Genomic DNA, 14,879 nt, shown 5'->3' with positions numbered 1-14,879 from the left:
CCACACACAGAGGGAAGCAAAGCTGAGAGATGGAGAGACGGAGACAGAGAGAGACAGAGAGAGACAGAGAGAGAGAGAAAAAGTAATTGATTCAATGACTTGTAGGCACAATTGGAGCCCATCTCTGGCCCTCTCAGCCACATGAGCCCACTGCATCAGCTAGGGCTCAACCAGAGAAGTAGAGAGACAGCTAGAGAGATGCGGACATGGATTTGTGACAGGGAACTGGCTTGTACGACTGTGGGGCTGGCTGAGCAAGTCTGAAGTCCACAGCACAGGAGGGCAGATCACAAGCAGGCCAGCCCCCTGGCAAGGCTGAGGCTTGACATTCACAGGTTTCAGTCGAGAAGGATGGTTTAGAGGGAGGGGAGAGCCGTTGTTGGTGCAGCAGCTGCTCGAGTCTCTCTGTCAGAGGAGGCCTACGCCTATTTTTCAAGCACTTCTAACTGACTGAGCCAGGCCCACCCAGGATCATCTCCAAATGGCTAACACAGAGTCAACCGATTAGGGACTTTAATCACATCTGCAGTCCATTCACCACAGCGCCTACACTGGTGTTCAATGAAACTCCTTGGAGAAAGTGCATGTGCGCCATGACGGCCACTGGCTTCTTCTGTCCTCCAGCTCTTGAGAGAGACCACCTGTAGCCTACCCCAAATGGGAACCATTAAGAAAGGGAATTCTGGGACTGTAACTCAGCCTGGCCAAGCTGACACATCAAAAAGCCATCATTCCCATAAATTCCTTTTTTCCCCCATAAACTAAATTTGGGTTGGGTTTCTATCACTTGGGATGAAAAGGCTCCTGACCCGGTTGCCATTTATTGAGTGCCTTACACAGACTGTCTCACTTAATCCTTACACATACACAAATGAGATAGGTATTATCTACAATTTGGAGACTGAGGCTCAGAGAGGTTAAGAAATTGTTCAAAGACGCAGAGCTCCAGACAAAGCCAGTCTTTCTATTGCCAATGCTATAATGCCAATCTTTGCCAAAAGGAGTCATCCTGGTTGGTATCTGAATTCCTTGTACAGTTTCGAAGCTGACTTCAGCAAAATTATTTTTTTGAGCTAGAAAGAGGCCCAAAGCTGGGCACTTTATTCAGCTGATGACAGAACAGGGCCAAGAAACAGATTTTATCCTCAGGACGCAATGCCTGGCCTAGATGTGTTATTCAGCGATGCAGTCAACTGTTGGATCTGTTTCCCCTGTCATGTTTGTGTCTGATTCTGGGGGGGATTATTGTTTAAGGTTTTAAGGTTTAAGGAATGTCTCTTCCTACATGAAATAGCAGAGATCTTACACTCTCCTTCAAACATCGGCCAGGGTCACAATGTCGGAGAGCTGTGGTGGAAACCCCAGGAGAGAGTGATCAAGAATGGAGAGGGGGCCAGAACTACAACATCAGGTCTGAAAGAGGAGACATCATTACAGATTTTACAGACATTGAAAAGATAATAGGAGCAGATTATGAATAATCTTACACCAACGAATTCAACAACTTAGAAGAAATGGACAAATTCCTTGAAAATGGACACAATGAGAAAGACCTTGAGTTGGGACTCCGGTGAGCTGAACCTCCTAACCCATAACCAATGGGCACTTTTGAGGTCTTACCCGACCCCTGTGCGGCATCTGACACTGCTGACCACGCCTCCTAAAAACCTTCCTCTTGTGGCTTCCCTGAAACACGCTTAGTGCATCTCCTTTTAGCTTCCTTCTCCCTCCTCCTTCCTTTCCGCTTAATTACCGTACCCTCAGTGACTCTCCTGGGCCTTCTCTGCTCCTTATTCCACGTTTGCACACAGGCCTTTAACTCCCATTTGTGAGCTGATGACACCCAAATTTGAGCCCAAATTGCTTTACTGAGCTTCAAATTGACTAACAATCCAACTTCTGTCTAGACATTTGTCTATGGGGGTCATTGAACCACTGCAAGCTCCCGCCTCTTGGATGTCCTCAGACCTCACAAACTCAGCTTTTCCTGTCTGTTAGTAACAGCCTGTTTTCATTTGGAAACTATCCCTCCGCCATTCCCAATCCATGTAGGTCAGAAAGAGCCCACCCCTCACGAGGCCTGATTGTACCCCCTCCAATCCACCCTCCACACTGTTGACTGAGTGGTCTTCCTCCAAAACATATCTCATTACAGTGGCTTCAAAGCCGGGGCCCAAATTCTTTGACATTGCTCCATCGAGAGGTGGGTGTGCCCCGCTGAATCTAAGCAGCTCTGTGACTGCTTCAACCTGTAGAGCCCCCCCCAAAGTGACACTGTGTGACCTCCAAGGTTAGGGCAGAAGGTCCATGCAGCTTCCAATGGTCCTGCAACGCTCACTGTCTGGAGGTCCCCTCTTGGGAACTTCCCTCTCAGAACTTAGCCACCACATTGTGAAAAGCCCAAGTCACGTGGCGGGGCCACGCGCAGGTGCTTTTGCGAACAGTCCAGGTGAACCGTTTTCAGGTTATCGCAGTCCTGGTACCAGAGCTGAGAATCATTTCGGAAGTGGATCCTGTAGCCACCGCTGTTCCAGTTGCCTCCATTTGAGTCTTCTCAGCTGAGCCTTCAGACATAACGGAGCAAAGAAGAACTGAGCTCTGTCCAGTTTCCTGACCCACAGAAGTTGTGATCGGAACCCAATGGTTGAGTCAAGCCGCTAAACTTTGAGGTTGTTTGTTACATAGTAACCGTAACGGGAACACTCATGCCACACCCCTGCTTAAAAAGTTCCAGGGATTCCTCATGGCCCCCAGGATAAAACCCAAATTCTTTTGCCCTTCATTACTAGCTTCCTGCCCACCCCACCAGAGCCACCTCCTGTCCCAGCCACAGGAGCCCTGGTCCCAGCCACACTGCCATTCCTGAAATGTTGCCTACTTTTCTAGGCTTCCGTGCCTTTGTGCATGCTATTGCTCTTGCCCAGGTGTCTTTCTGACATCCAGATATTGAACCAAATCATCTAGAAAGTTAGGGGATGTAAATCTACTTCCTTCCCTGAAGTCTTTTCCCACGAACAATAGTGTTCAAGTGGCCCTAAAACCGTTCAGGTGCCCTGCAAAAGAATATTCAAAGAATGTGGGTTATTTTCAAGGTCTCAGAATAAAATACCAGTTACACATAAAGATTCTGGAGCCAGATTGCCAGCCTTCAAATCCCAGCTCTCTCACTCAGTAGCGGGCAACTTGGTGCAAGTTACTTGACCTCTCTGTGCTCCAATTTCCCCATCCATAAAGTAGAGTAATAAATAATACTTACTTTGTAGAGTTACGGTTAACATTAAACGAGTTAAAATGTGTAAAGTGCTTAGCGCCTGGCAGAGAGTGCTTGGATAAATAAGTGTTTAAAATAAAATAAATCTCCTGCAAGCATTTAACTCGAGTTGTTGCTGAAGTCTCATTCCATATGGCCTTTTTGGGGGGGACTTCCCCCATGCCTCCCTCCACTCCAGCTGGCTTCTCAGATGGATGCTCATCTTCAGCTTATGACATTACAGCCTTTGTCACGGTCTGTAAGCCCGTCCTAGTCGTCGTTGCTACCCTCAGGCCATCTATCAGATCCTTGAAGGCAGCGGCTGGGTTTGACTCCTTTCTCTCTCCCCAGAATCTGAGTCATATCAGGCCTTCAATAAATGTGTATTAGATTGAATCTTGCTTTGATTTTTCAATCACAGTAACTCAAGTCCAGGAAAGGCTAAATGAGTTCTTCTAAGTCATACAGGTAATTAGTGGCTGAATAGAGACTAACACTTGCAGTCCTGTTCACTTCTAACTGCCGGGCCCAAGCTTGTTCTCAGGGCAGTGTGTGTGTGTGTGTGTGCCCACCAGTATCACCACTAACTCCTGCTGACAATCTACTTTTAAAAGTATTTTATTCGTGCCTAAAATAATTCACAGTCTTTTAGCATCCTTCCTCTGAGCCCCTGGATTGTTTTAGGGTTATTTAATCACTATTATTCCAGGTGAAAGAGGGTTCCTTGGAAGGAAGTGGATTTGCATCCTTCCAATTGTTCAGACGATTTGCTGGATAATTCCGATGCCTTGCACTCCTCCCTAAGGTAGGAGGCCGTTGCTTTCACCCGTTCACTTTTTCCAAGTGTGGAGGTGAGGGCAGCATTATTCAGAAAATCTAATTCAATTTGGGGCCTCCTGCTGTCGGCTTGGACAGGGATGGCCGAATCCACTCGCTTCTACCAAATGCCACATTATCAACACCAGACGGCGCTGTGTCCTCGCTGGCTTTTTAACCACCACGTCGAGCACACAAAAGGCCCAGGTTTTCCTCCAGGACAGTTCAGGGGATGGTTCCCAACATCCCCCTTTCCCGGTGGCAGGCGCATTTCGCCGCAGTGTGTGTGTGTGCGTGTGCGTGTGCGTGTCCCATTTTAACCAGTCTTGTGGAGACCTGTTTGAAAGGCTGTGTCTCCTGCTTTCAGCTCTTTTATCGATGCTGAGATTGCATTTTCTCCGTGATTTGAAACAAATCCATTTAAATCAGAATGAACTGAGGCCCTTCTAGGCACCAGGCGCTGTGCGTTCCTTGCCTCCACCTCCCTAGCGTTAAACGCATCCTCCAGATTCAGGGACTCAACCCCCGAGGCTTTCCGACTGTGCCGGGAGAGCACACACGCCCTACTCGCTGTGTCCTTGGAGAGGTTCCCTCCCGGCTCACCAGTCTGGGGAGGGTGAGGCGCGTCCATCCCTCCCAGTACCTGGACCACCAGCTCCCTGAGCGTTCCTCCGCTACTTTCTTCCCTCCGCCCCGATCTGTAAGTGGTATTTTTGGGGGGTGGAGGAGGGCGGAGAGAAGGGCGGGGAAGGGGCCGGCGGGGAGGGGCGTCGGAGCGCTGTCACCGAGTGTCACGCCGCCCTCCCCGCCCCTGCGCCCGGGGTGTGGGAGCGCGGCAGAGCGCGCGGCAGAGGCCGGGCGCGTGGGGACGCGGAGTGCGGGGTCTGCGCGAGCGGCGCGGCACACGGAGCGCGCTGGCCGCCTGAGCTCGGCGCGGAGCCCGGAGCCCGGAGCCGGCCGCCACCCGCCCCGTGTGCGCTGGGCGGTAGCCCCGGCCGCGGCAGCCCGGCTCCCGGGGAGCGCGCCCCGCCATGGAGCCTTCGCACAAAGACGCCGAGACGGCGGCGGCGGCGGCGGCGGTGGCGGCGGCAGACCCCCGGGGGGCGTCCTCGTCCAGCGGGGTGGTGGTGCAGGTCCGCGAAAAGAAGGGTCCTCTGCGCGCTGCCATCCCCTACATGCCCTTCCCGGTGGCGGTCATCTGCCTCTTCCTCAACACTTTCGTGCCGGGACTTGGTAAGACGCGGCGGCCGCGACGCCTGCGCCCCGGGCCCCACCGGGGGAGGGCGGGCAGGAGAGGGGCTGGGGAGGGACCCTTGGGGGCGCCCACGGGCGGCAAGCGCTGCGCCCGCGTGCACCGGCCCGCGCTCCTAGCGCCCCCTGGCAGGTGGCAGAAGCGCGTGGAGTGGGCGTCCCGGAGGCAGGCGCCGCGCGGGGCTGCCCGACCTGCCTGTTGGCTTCTCCGACCGGTGGTCGAGGCTGTCTGGCCCCGAAGAGCCGGAAACTTTGCCGGGAATGGTGGAGCCCGCGGGCGGCAGCCTGGACGGCTCCCCTGGCCCCGGCTAGGCTCCTCTCCAGGCGCCCCGAAAGCCTGCCCCTTCTCTCCGCCGCGCCCCTTTCTCCGAGGGCCACGGAGCCCCACCGGGAGGAGCAATGGGGCCGTGCATGGCGGCGACCAAGCTCCAGGACGTTGGAGAAGTGGGCCGAGAGGGGGAAAAGGGGGCCAAGCCGGGCTTGGGAGATACCCCGCATCCCCGCCTGCTTTCGCGGGGTGCGGACAGTGTGGGGGCGAGAGCTCTTTAGCCAGAGTCTCCTCCATCTCGTTCCGGAGTGCCTGCGATTCCGCCAGCACCCCCGCGGGGCGCCGAGGGCGTGGGGGATGATATTATTAGTTTGGGTGCCTGTGGGTTTGAACCGCACTTGGCCAGAGGTGACCCCATAACTCCCTCCTGTCCCTTCCGTTCCTGAGAAAGTGGAGAGCGCGCCTGTGTAATTCTGTGTCGGACTCTGGCTGCCTGGAGGGACCCTAATGGCATCCATCTCCCACATTTTAAAACAGAGGTCCATCACAGAGATAAGGGTGCGAAGAGACAGGGAACGAGAAGTTTTCCTGACCCTCCCTCTCCTAACCCCACCCCTAAATCTCTGCCTGCACGCTCGCTCTCCCCCCTCTTCCAGCTTGCCAGCTTGGCACGGGCACAGACTGGAGAGGCAGGCGCCTCTGTGGCCCCCTCCCCCCCAGGAGAAAGCCTGTCCCTGCGTGCGAGCCAGTTGCCAGCGAATGGCTCCCAGTTCCCAAGAGCAGAGGTCAGGGAAATGATTTTCTGTTTTCCTTGGCCTTTCCCATGGCCTCGCTGTCGGCCAGCTTCGCAGGGTCCTCTGCAGCGTTGATGGCGAAAGTCACACCCACCCACGCAGGACGTGTGCCCTCTCCCCTGGCGCTTGCTTGTCCTTCTGCCCCGGGAGCTGCTGTGGTGAGAGCCGCGCATCTGCCGGGGCAGGAAGTTAGGTGGTCTTCGGTTGTGCTTGCCCCTCCCGGGATGCCTCCAGCAGCCTACTTCCCTAGTTGGGGCGGTCAGGCAGCTCTCTTTGCACATTTAGACAGTGTGAGGAAGCAAGCTGATGTTAATTTCGTTGTGTCAGAAATTCCCACCTGCTGGAGTAGAAACACTCTGCCATCCATCTCTCTGGGGATGTTAAGATCGTGAGCAAGGGTGCTTCTCCATTCCACTCTTTTTAAAGTGATGAAGTAAATGCCATTCTCTGGTCTTTTGAGGAAACAAACACATTGGTGCCAGGTGGGAGGGGCTACACCCAGTTGCTGCTGGTCCGGGGAACCACCCCTGTGGGAGTGCACCCCCAAGAGGCAGCAGCTGCCCACCTGTGCACGCCCTCCTGGCTCTCACCTCGCTAGGTACCTTTCCCGCCCTTGGCTCTGCTGCCCTCGCCCCCTGCCCTGGGGATCCAGCTTTCCCCTCTTCGCACTTCCCTTTGTTAGATCAGAATCCTATGGGATTTGGGTAAGGAAGCTTTCTAAGAAGGCAGGAGAAAATAAGCAAACTCCAAAAGTAATGAATCGGGTGAGCTGTGAGTGTACAGACTTCTGAATTTCCCATGGCCGAATGCAGGCATTTTCCCGTTGTGTTTTGGTTGTCATTGTGCATCGTTCTGGGTGCACAGGCCCCTCCCCTCGCCACTGAAGGGGGTTTCGATCCTTGGGAGTGTTTCTAGTCTGTGAGTCAGGGACGCCTGTCTCTCCGGGTTGCTGGGAGGATGGAATGAGATTGCTGAAGCCCAGGGTCTGGTATAGCAAGTGCTCCCAAGATGGTGGGTCCCTCTCATTCTTCCCCTTCTGAGCAGTGGTCCTATCTCCAGGTGTGTGTGAGGGTGACCTTTGAGACCTTTCTTTGGAGTATTTGTTGATCTCTCTACTCCCCTCGACCTGCAGTGGAGTCCTGGACAGCAAAGTGGCTCAGGCAAGACTTGCAGGCGTTTTTTGCACCCCCAGAAGTGATGTGAATGGTCCCAGCTCTTAGAATTCCTCCCCTGGGGCCACATCCACTTCCCCAGGTCCCCTTGGCTTCTCTGAAGCTCTTGTGAAACTGAACATTCACCTCTGGCTCTGCCCTTTGATGAAATGCAGGTTCTTTCAATCCATTCACTCATTCATTCGACAAACACAGAACACGCACCGCATGCCAGGCACTGGGGATGTGACAATGAATATGTCAGTCAAGAGGTCATAGATTGTTGAGGAAAATTGATGCAAACTTTATTTAAATTTGATTTGTGCTACGTTTAGGCAGCAATTAATTCTTCCTGGGTGGGGCGGAGGTTCAGAGACAGCCTCCCAGAGGGTGTAGTGTTAGGCTAGCCCCCGCTGAGGATACCCATCACGCCACCCCAGGCATTCGCCATCCTCTCTTCACTCCCACCCTCTGGAAAAAGGTCAGACCACGGGACCAAAGATCTTGTCTTTCTTCTGGAAACTTCCTTCCTTGCAAGGCTTCTCCTCATTTGCGGATCGGATGAGAGCGCAAACATCGGGCTGAGTGTAAGGCTTGCTTTTCCCCTGGTGTAGGTGTCACAGGTGCATCCAGTCTGCAGGGCTGCCATGGAGAAGCCCAGTGCTGACAATTCCCAGGCGCCTCTCCATCCAAGCCGCAGTGCTGTCAGATAACACTGGTATCACAGGAGGGGTGTTTCCTCTCCTGGGCGTGAATGAGAAGGAGAAGTGATTTATGAACGCTCTGACTCCTCGCTGGAATAAACAAAATAGATGATGGTAAAGACAGCTGCTCCCAGTCCTATTCAGTGAAATTCTATTAATGAGGACCACTGCCCGTACCTTCATAGTCCAACAAGTAGGGCATTTATAAGTATATACACAATTACTCATGCATGTAATGAAAATTCATTGTTATGCCCCCAAATGGCCAGAGACTGTGTTTGTTGGTCAGGGGAAAAATTATACTTTCATATTAAAAAATTATATCTATCTTGATTGACTTAGTTGATAAGTTGATAACTCAGGTAGTGACAGGGAGAGTGGGAGGGAGCAGAGCTCCCACTCACGGTTAACCATTCCATCAGATGATGTTGGCCGTTAATCTACTATTGAATATTCATGAATATTCATCTATTCCTCATATACTGCTTACTCTCTGACACTCAACCAAGGTCTTACTTTCCCGGTCAGAGTACCACAGGCTGGCTCTGCTTCTCTCTCTCTTTCCTCTAGGCCCAAGGCTTGAACTGATGATTAACCATGCCCTACCTTGTGGCATCTTTTACATTTTGGGCTCTTTGTTACTGTTTCAAGAGTTTGTTCTTTGTCTATCTAAATAGCTTAAGCTCCTTAAGAGCAGGAACCATTTAAACTTTCTCCATGACAGAGTATGTTGTTTATGAGTACATATTGACCAGAATTATACTCCTGGAATAGGCATTAGAGACCATCTGGTCCAACACCTTTATTTTATGTGTAAGTGAGGCAGACCTGAGGATGGAAGGACCCAGGAAGTTTACATACTGCTCAACCTTTTTAAGGAAGTTATTTGAGGATGTATTTTAGCAAAACAAGAGAGTAAACCAAGAAAGAAGATATAAGACCCAGGAAATAATGGATCCAATTCAGGGCAGCCATGAAAAGCAACCCCAAAATTGTTCAGCAGGCCTGGAAGCAGTCAGTCTTCATTAGAGTGGGAGGATGGAAGGCTCCAGAAAAGAGGCCTTTGAGAATGGTGTGAGAAGGGGACATTCGACAGAGTGGAGAGTATTATCGTGATGTTGCAAGAAATTAGAGTTGTGGGGCTGGCCCCGTGGCCGAGTGGTTAAGTTCGCGCGCTCCGCTGCAGGCGGCCCAGTGTTTCGTTGGTTCGAATCCTGGGCGCGGACATGGCACTGCTCATCAGACCACGCTGAGGCAGCGTCCCACATGCCACAACTAGAAGGACCCACAACGAAGAATACACAACTATGTACCGGGGGGCTTTGGGGAGAAAAAGGAAAAAATAAAATCTTTAAAAAAAAAAAAAAAAAGAGAAATTAGAGTTGTGACAAAAAACAGAAAGCAAGCAAGAATATCCGAATGCGATCAATAACTTCAGTAAAGACAGAAAGCTGTGCAAGCATTAAGATCCAAAAATGAAGCAACCTACCCAGCTAGATCAGGAGGTCAGCAGGTTTCAGAAAGAAGACTAGAAAGATTCCAAACAATAAATGGAGTGAGAAAGAATTTGAGGATATTAGCGATATGGTGTTGAAGGCACATATTTCTCCTACCAACAAGAAAAAAGAGAGGTTATCAGCAACTTCAGGAAAAACAAAAAGTTTGTCATGAAAGGCGTAGCTCAAATATGAAGCAAATCGGTCTAGTCTGATTTTGAGCAAGTGGTAGAATGTAAGAAAGGCATAGATCTGTATTATTGGAACAGTGGTGCTCGTTATGGGCTCTTAGCTTCTCTTTGACTCTGCAGTGAAGAATATTTGCTTGGTCATAGTAACATAAATGCTGCTCAGTAGTTTCCAACTTCAGCCAACCACAGACAAATTACTGAAGACTATTTAATAATAGCCATAAAGGAGGAGGTAAAGGATTCCCACCTTGACAATGTAAAATGAAGTTGGCAGGTAGAAGACAAGAGAAGTAGAATTGTAGTAGATTAAATTGTTGTTTCCAATTATTCCCTGTCCTTCTTGAAAGAGGATAGCACATCCCCACCTGAGGCCACACTTCCTGTGGGAGGGGAATACTTCCTTCCCTGCCCATTGATATCAGGCTTGGCCATGTGACTGGCTTTGGCCAATTGAACACAAGTGGAAGCGACATAAGCCATGCCTGAGCAGACTCTTTAAGAGGCATCGTGAGTTCTGCCATTGTTCTTCTCCCTCTCTCATGAGAAGGGCAGGTCTCAGATATGGGCTGCTCTTTAAGCTCCTTCCCAGAATAAAGAGGACGTCAGAAACAGGGCACGACATGTCATGTGAATGAGAAATAAGGCTGAGTTGCTGAGATTTTGTTGTCGTTATTAGTGGTTTTTTTGGCCCCCGCACAACCCACCAAAGCTGATTAACATGTAGAGGGTAGGGTAAAGGCATGGACACCCTCCTCGTGTAAAGTGGGGGATCAAGAGTTACTGTCTATGGTTGATAGACTAAGAAATAAAGGTTACCAAGGTCACCAGTAGATGAACTGAAATAGTGATGTGTTGGGACAATGGGACAATAGTGATATGCTGGGATAATGTTGGAACAAGAGTAGAAGGGAGATGAAGGGTGACATAAGTAAGCTAACTCCTATGTCAAATAGGAGAAAGTCAATAAGTGATGCCTACAGTTGATAAAACATGAAAAGCAATATAAGGATACTCTAGAGGTTGGAAAGCATCAGAATTCCCACTTTTTCTGGCATCATCAATTATTCTTTGTCTAATGGCTCTTTCCTGGCATACATACATGCTGAAACTCTCCCCAGTCTTTTAAAAGTAGCCTCTCCTGTACTACATCCCTCTCTGGCCATTGCCCATTTCTCTACTCCCCTTACAGCGCAGTTCTCTGCAAGATTGTCTGGATTTAGTGTCGCCAATCCCTCTTCTCTCATTTTTTCTTGAACCCACTCTAATCGTGTTGTTGCCTCCATCGCTCACCTAAATGGTACTCATCAGTATCACTGGTCGCCTCCAGGTTGCTAACTTCTCCAGCGGTCAGTTCTGTGTCTTCGTCTTCCTGGACCTCTAGTAGCGTTGGACACAGTTGCTCACTCCCTCCTCAAAATGCTGTCTTCACTTGGCTTCTGGAACATCACCCTCTCATGATTTTCTTTGTACCTCACGCTCCTCCTCTGTTTCCTTTGCTCATCTGGGCAATCAAATCAGGGCGTTTGATCTCCTTGCTCTTCATCTTCTCTTTGATCTTGATTTCTTTTCCACCCACACTCACACCCTTGATGATTCTGCTCAGTCTCCTGATTTTAAATTGCCTCCTATGATCATGAGTTCCAAGTCCAGGTCCCCAGCTCAGACCTCTCCCCCGAACTCCAGAGTCTTCTAGCCAACTGGCTTCTCAGCATCCCTCTTTGGAAACCAAGAGGCGTCCTAGACTTAACTCATCCCAAACCAAACTCCTGATCTTCTTCCCCAAATCTGCTTTTCCCTCATCTTTCCATCACAGTAAACAACATCCTTCCAGGAGCTCAGGTCAAAAACCGGGACTCATCCTTCACTCCTTTATTTCTCACACCCCACACCCTTCTGTCAGGGAATACTCTCGGCTCAGCTTTCAAAATCCATTCACTGTCTGGCCACTCTTAGCGCCTGGCCTCTCCCGCGCTGGTGCAGGTCTTCATCTCCCGAATGATTGTCATGGTCTCTTAAATGGTCCGCTCACCTTCACTGATGTCCCTTACAGTCTGTCCTCAACATGGCAACCAGAGAGATCCTTTGAAAACATGAGTGAGTCACATCATGTCATTTTGGGCTGGAAACCCTCCAATGGCTCCCATGTCACTCAGACTAAAATATCGAGTCTTATTACGAACCACAAGGCCCTAGACCAGAACTTTCCAAAAGACATATAACGTGAGCCATAGATGTAATCTAAAATTTTTTAGTACCTATATTATAAAAAGTAAAAAGGAACAGGTGAAATTAACTTCCCTTAACCCAGTGGATACAAAATATTATCATTCAATGCATATCAATATAAAAATTATTAATGAGATATTTTATACTCCTTTTTTTGCATACTAAGTTTTCAAAATCCCCGTGTGGCTTTTACACTTACAGCACATCTCACTTTGGACTAGCTCCATTCAAGGGCACACTAGCCACAGAGGCTGCCATATTGGACAGCGCAGCTCCATCACTTCTGCCCCCGGCTCCGTGAGTCATCTCCTTCTACTCTCCGTCTCGCTCACTCTGCTCCAGCCCCACCAGCCTCTTCGCTGTTTCTTCAATACATCAGAGGCACTGCCTCACTTCAGGGCTTTTGTTTGCTGTTTCTTCTGCCTGGAGTGCTTGCCCTACAGGTATCTGTGTGACTTACTCCTTCACATGCATAGGGCTTCGCCTTTGGGAAGCTGTGCTCAGTGCCGCGAGATTGGAATAGGGGACTACTGTTTTTCACTAAAAGCCTTTTTTTCCCTATTTGATTTTTAAAAACTATGTACATGTATTACTTTTTTTTTGAGGCTAAGAGTCAATGCTGCGGAAGGAAAAGGGACTTCTATACACTGCTGATAAGAATGTAAATTGAGACATCTTTTCTGGAAAACAGTTTAGCACTTATGTATCAAGGGCCTTAGAATGTTCCCACCCTTTAATTCAGTAATTCCACTTGCAAGAATTCCTCCTAAGGAAATAATCAGAAACATTTATGCATAATGTTTTGTGTATTTATGCATAAAGATGTGCCATAAAGCATTATTTATAGTATTGAAAATTGTACACAAGCCCAGATGACAGCAACAGAAGAATGGTTAAAGAAATTGTGGCTATCTGTATGGTAAACAATTATACACCTATTCAAATGGTGTTTACATAGAGTTTCTGATGAGGTGGAAATTTTTAGGGTGTAAGGGAGAGAAGCAGGTTGAAAACTATGCTGTCAGTATGATCTCAAATATTTTTTACTTGGTTGATTCTAAGGCACCTCCTTTCCCCACATTTGGATGTTTCTGAATTTGAGATGTGTATTATTATTGATACTGAGAGAAATAATTTCTTTTTTCTCTCTTTCGTTTTTTCCTAAAAAGTTGTTGCTAAATTAATGGTGTGTTTTATGATCAATGACATCTTAAAATCAAGAAAATATAAGGTAGATGATAGACAGATGGATAGATAAGACTGGAAGGAAATGCAGTCATGGCGCATATCAACATCTCCATCAACAATGGACCACATATACGAGGGTGGTCCCATAAGATTAGCACCATCCAGCCCAAGTGTGTAGTAGGCTGTCCATCTAGGTTTGTGTAAGTCACTCTATGATGTCCACACAATGGCGAATTCGCCTAACCACACATTTCTCAGAACATATCCCCATCATTAAGCAACACATGATGGTACATTAAAATGTTAACAGGTGGTGGGAGTATGGGTGATTATTTTCTTCTTTATATTTTTCCACATTTTCAAAATTTTCTAAAATGAGCATAAAATGTATTACTTTTATAATTAGAAAACCTAAATAAGCATTGTTTTGAAAAGACAGCCTCCTCACAGGGTTATGATGCTCTAGCGCAGATATGGAAGTGTTTTGACAATGGTGAAATGCTGTAAAATATCTGGGTCAGCCAGGTCTACACCCCACTGTATTTACACTCCCTGTCTACATATACACTGCAGGGTCATTTATAATCCAATGTATAAATGTCACTGCACTGTGTTGTCATAGGGTCAGAGGCTCCTCTGTCACTCTTGGAAGCTAGTGACACCTGCTCAGTGAGTCTCCCGTGGGACATATCTCATCATGGGTTAGGTCACAGCCTGGGCAGCGACACCTTGAGGGGTGACCGGGTCAAGTTCAATAACGCGAACAGCATCCACATTTTTTCTGAGACGTTGCAGGGAACCAAGCTGCTGTGGGGAGCGGACGTGGTCAGCCAGCAGATGAACTGAGGAAGCTTGTGTTCAATCAGGTGTAGACGGAGCGGCGAGCAGAGGAGAGCTGATTTCTGAGAGCTTTCTCCAGCGTGTCACTCAGCAGACACACACTGTGTTGGCCAGGCCTGCGCTCGAGCTGAGATGTGAAGTCCAAGAAGACTCGGTCCCTGTGCTCGAGGAGCTGGCTGTCACTGGGAGGGTAGTCTGTGGTCAGTGCAGACAGCGGACGCGTGCTTTAATGGCGGAGGGAAAGGATGGCTGCTGGGGCCCGTGGGATCCTGTCCCCAGCAGTGAGGGGATGTTTTCCCAGCAAACTTGCTACTGGGGAGAAGGGCAACGGGCTGAACAGACTGGCCTGGGGGCCACTGAGCTGAGCAACATTTCTGGTTCTGCACCAGATCCTTGAAGCCACAAAGCGTCATGGAAAGCAGGGTGAACTAGAAGTTAGGAGGCCTCAGGGCTAGTTCTGGTTCTTCAGGAGCATGGACCCTTGAATGGGTCACTTAACTCTCTGAGCCTCAGTTTCCCCATCCGTAAAATGGAAGTAATAACCCCTGCTCTGCCTCCTCTCAAGGTCGTTGCCCTCCACAATCAGAAAGGGGGGTAGCGCCACCAATTAACATTAGCAAAATGTCCTTTGTTCCCAAGATCATTCCTGGGTTTCCTCAGAGCGGCACCTAGGGTGGCGGGAGACCAACAAGCTCGTCCCCTTT

At 49.4% G+C, this 14,879-nt stretch overlaps 1 protein-coding gene across 2 annotated transcripts in view; it reads left to right on the top strand.

Annotated features, from left to right (window-relative positions):
• The first annotated feature begins 4,957 nt into the window (after nt 1–4,957).
• The window catches only part of STUM (stum, mechanosensory transduction mediator homolog), a 56,524-nt gene continuing 46,602 nt past the window's right edge, over nt 4,958–14,879 (top strand). For both annotated transcript variants that reach the window (XM_070602561.1, XM_070602563.1), the window contains exon 1: nt 4,958–5,299. In XM_070602561.1, coding sequence (XP_070458662.1) covers nt 5,098–5,299 — 202 coding nt within the window. In that variant the 5' untranslated portion in view covers nt 4,958–5,097. The remainder of the gene's footprint in view (nt 5,300–14,879) is intronic.

The sequence above is a fragment of the Equus przewalskii genome, chromosome 31, assembly GCF_037783145.1.
Source record: "Equus przewalskii isolate Varuska chromosome 31, EquPr2, whole genome shotgun sequence".
NCBI lineage: Eukaryota > Metazoa > Chordata > Mammalia > Perissodactyla > Equidae > Equus > Equus przewalskii.
Note: the sequence above shows the minus strand (reverse complement) of the source record. Positions and strands in the feature narration are given on the sequence as shown.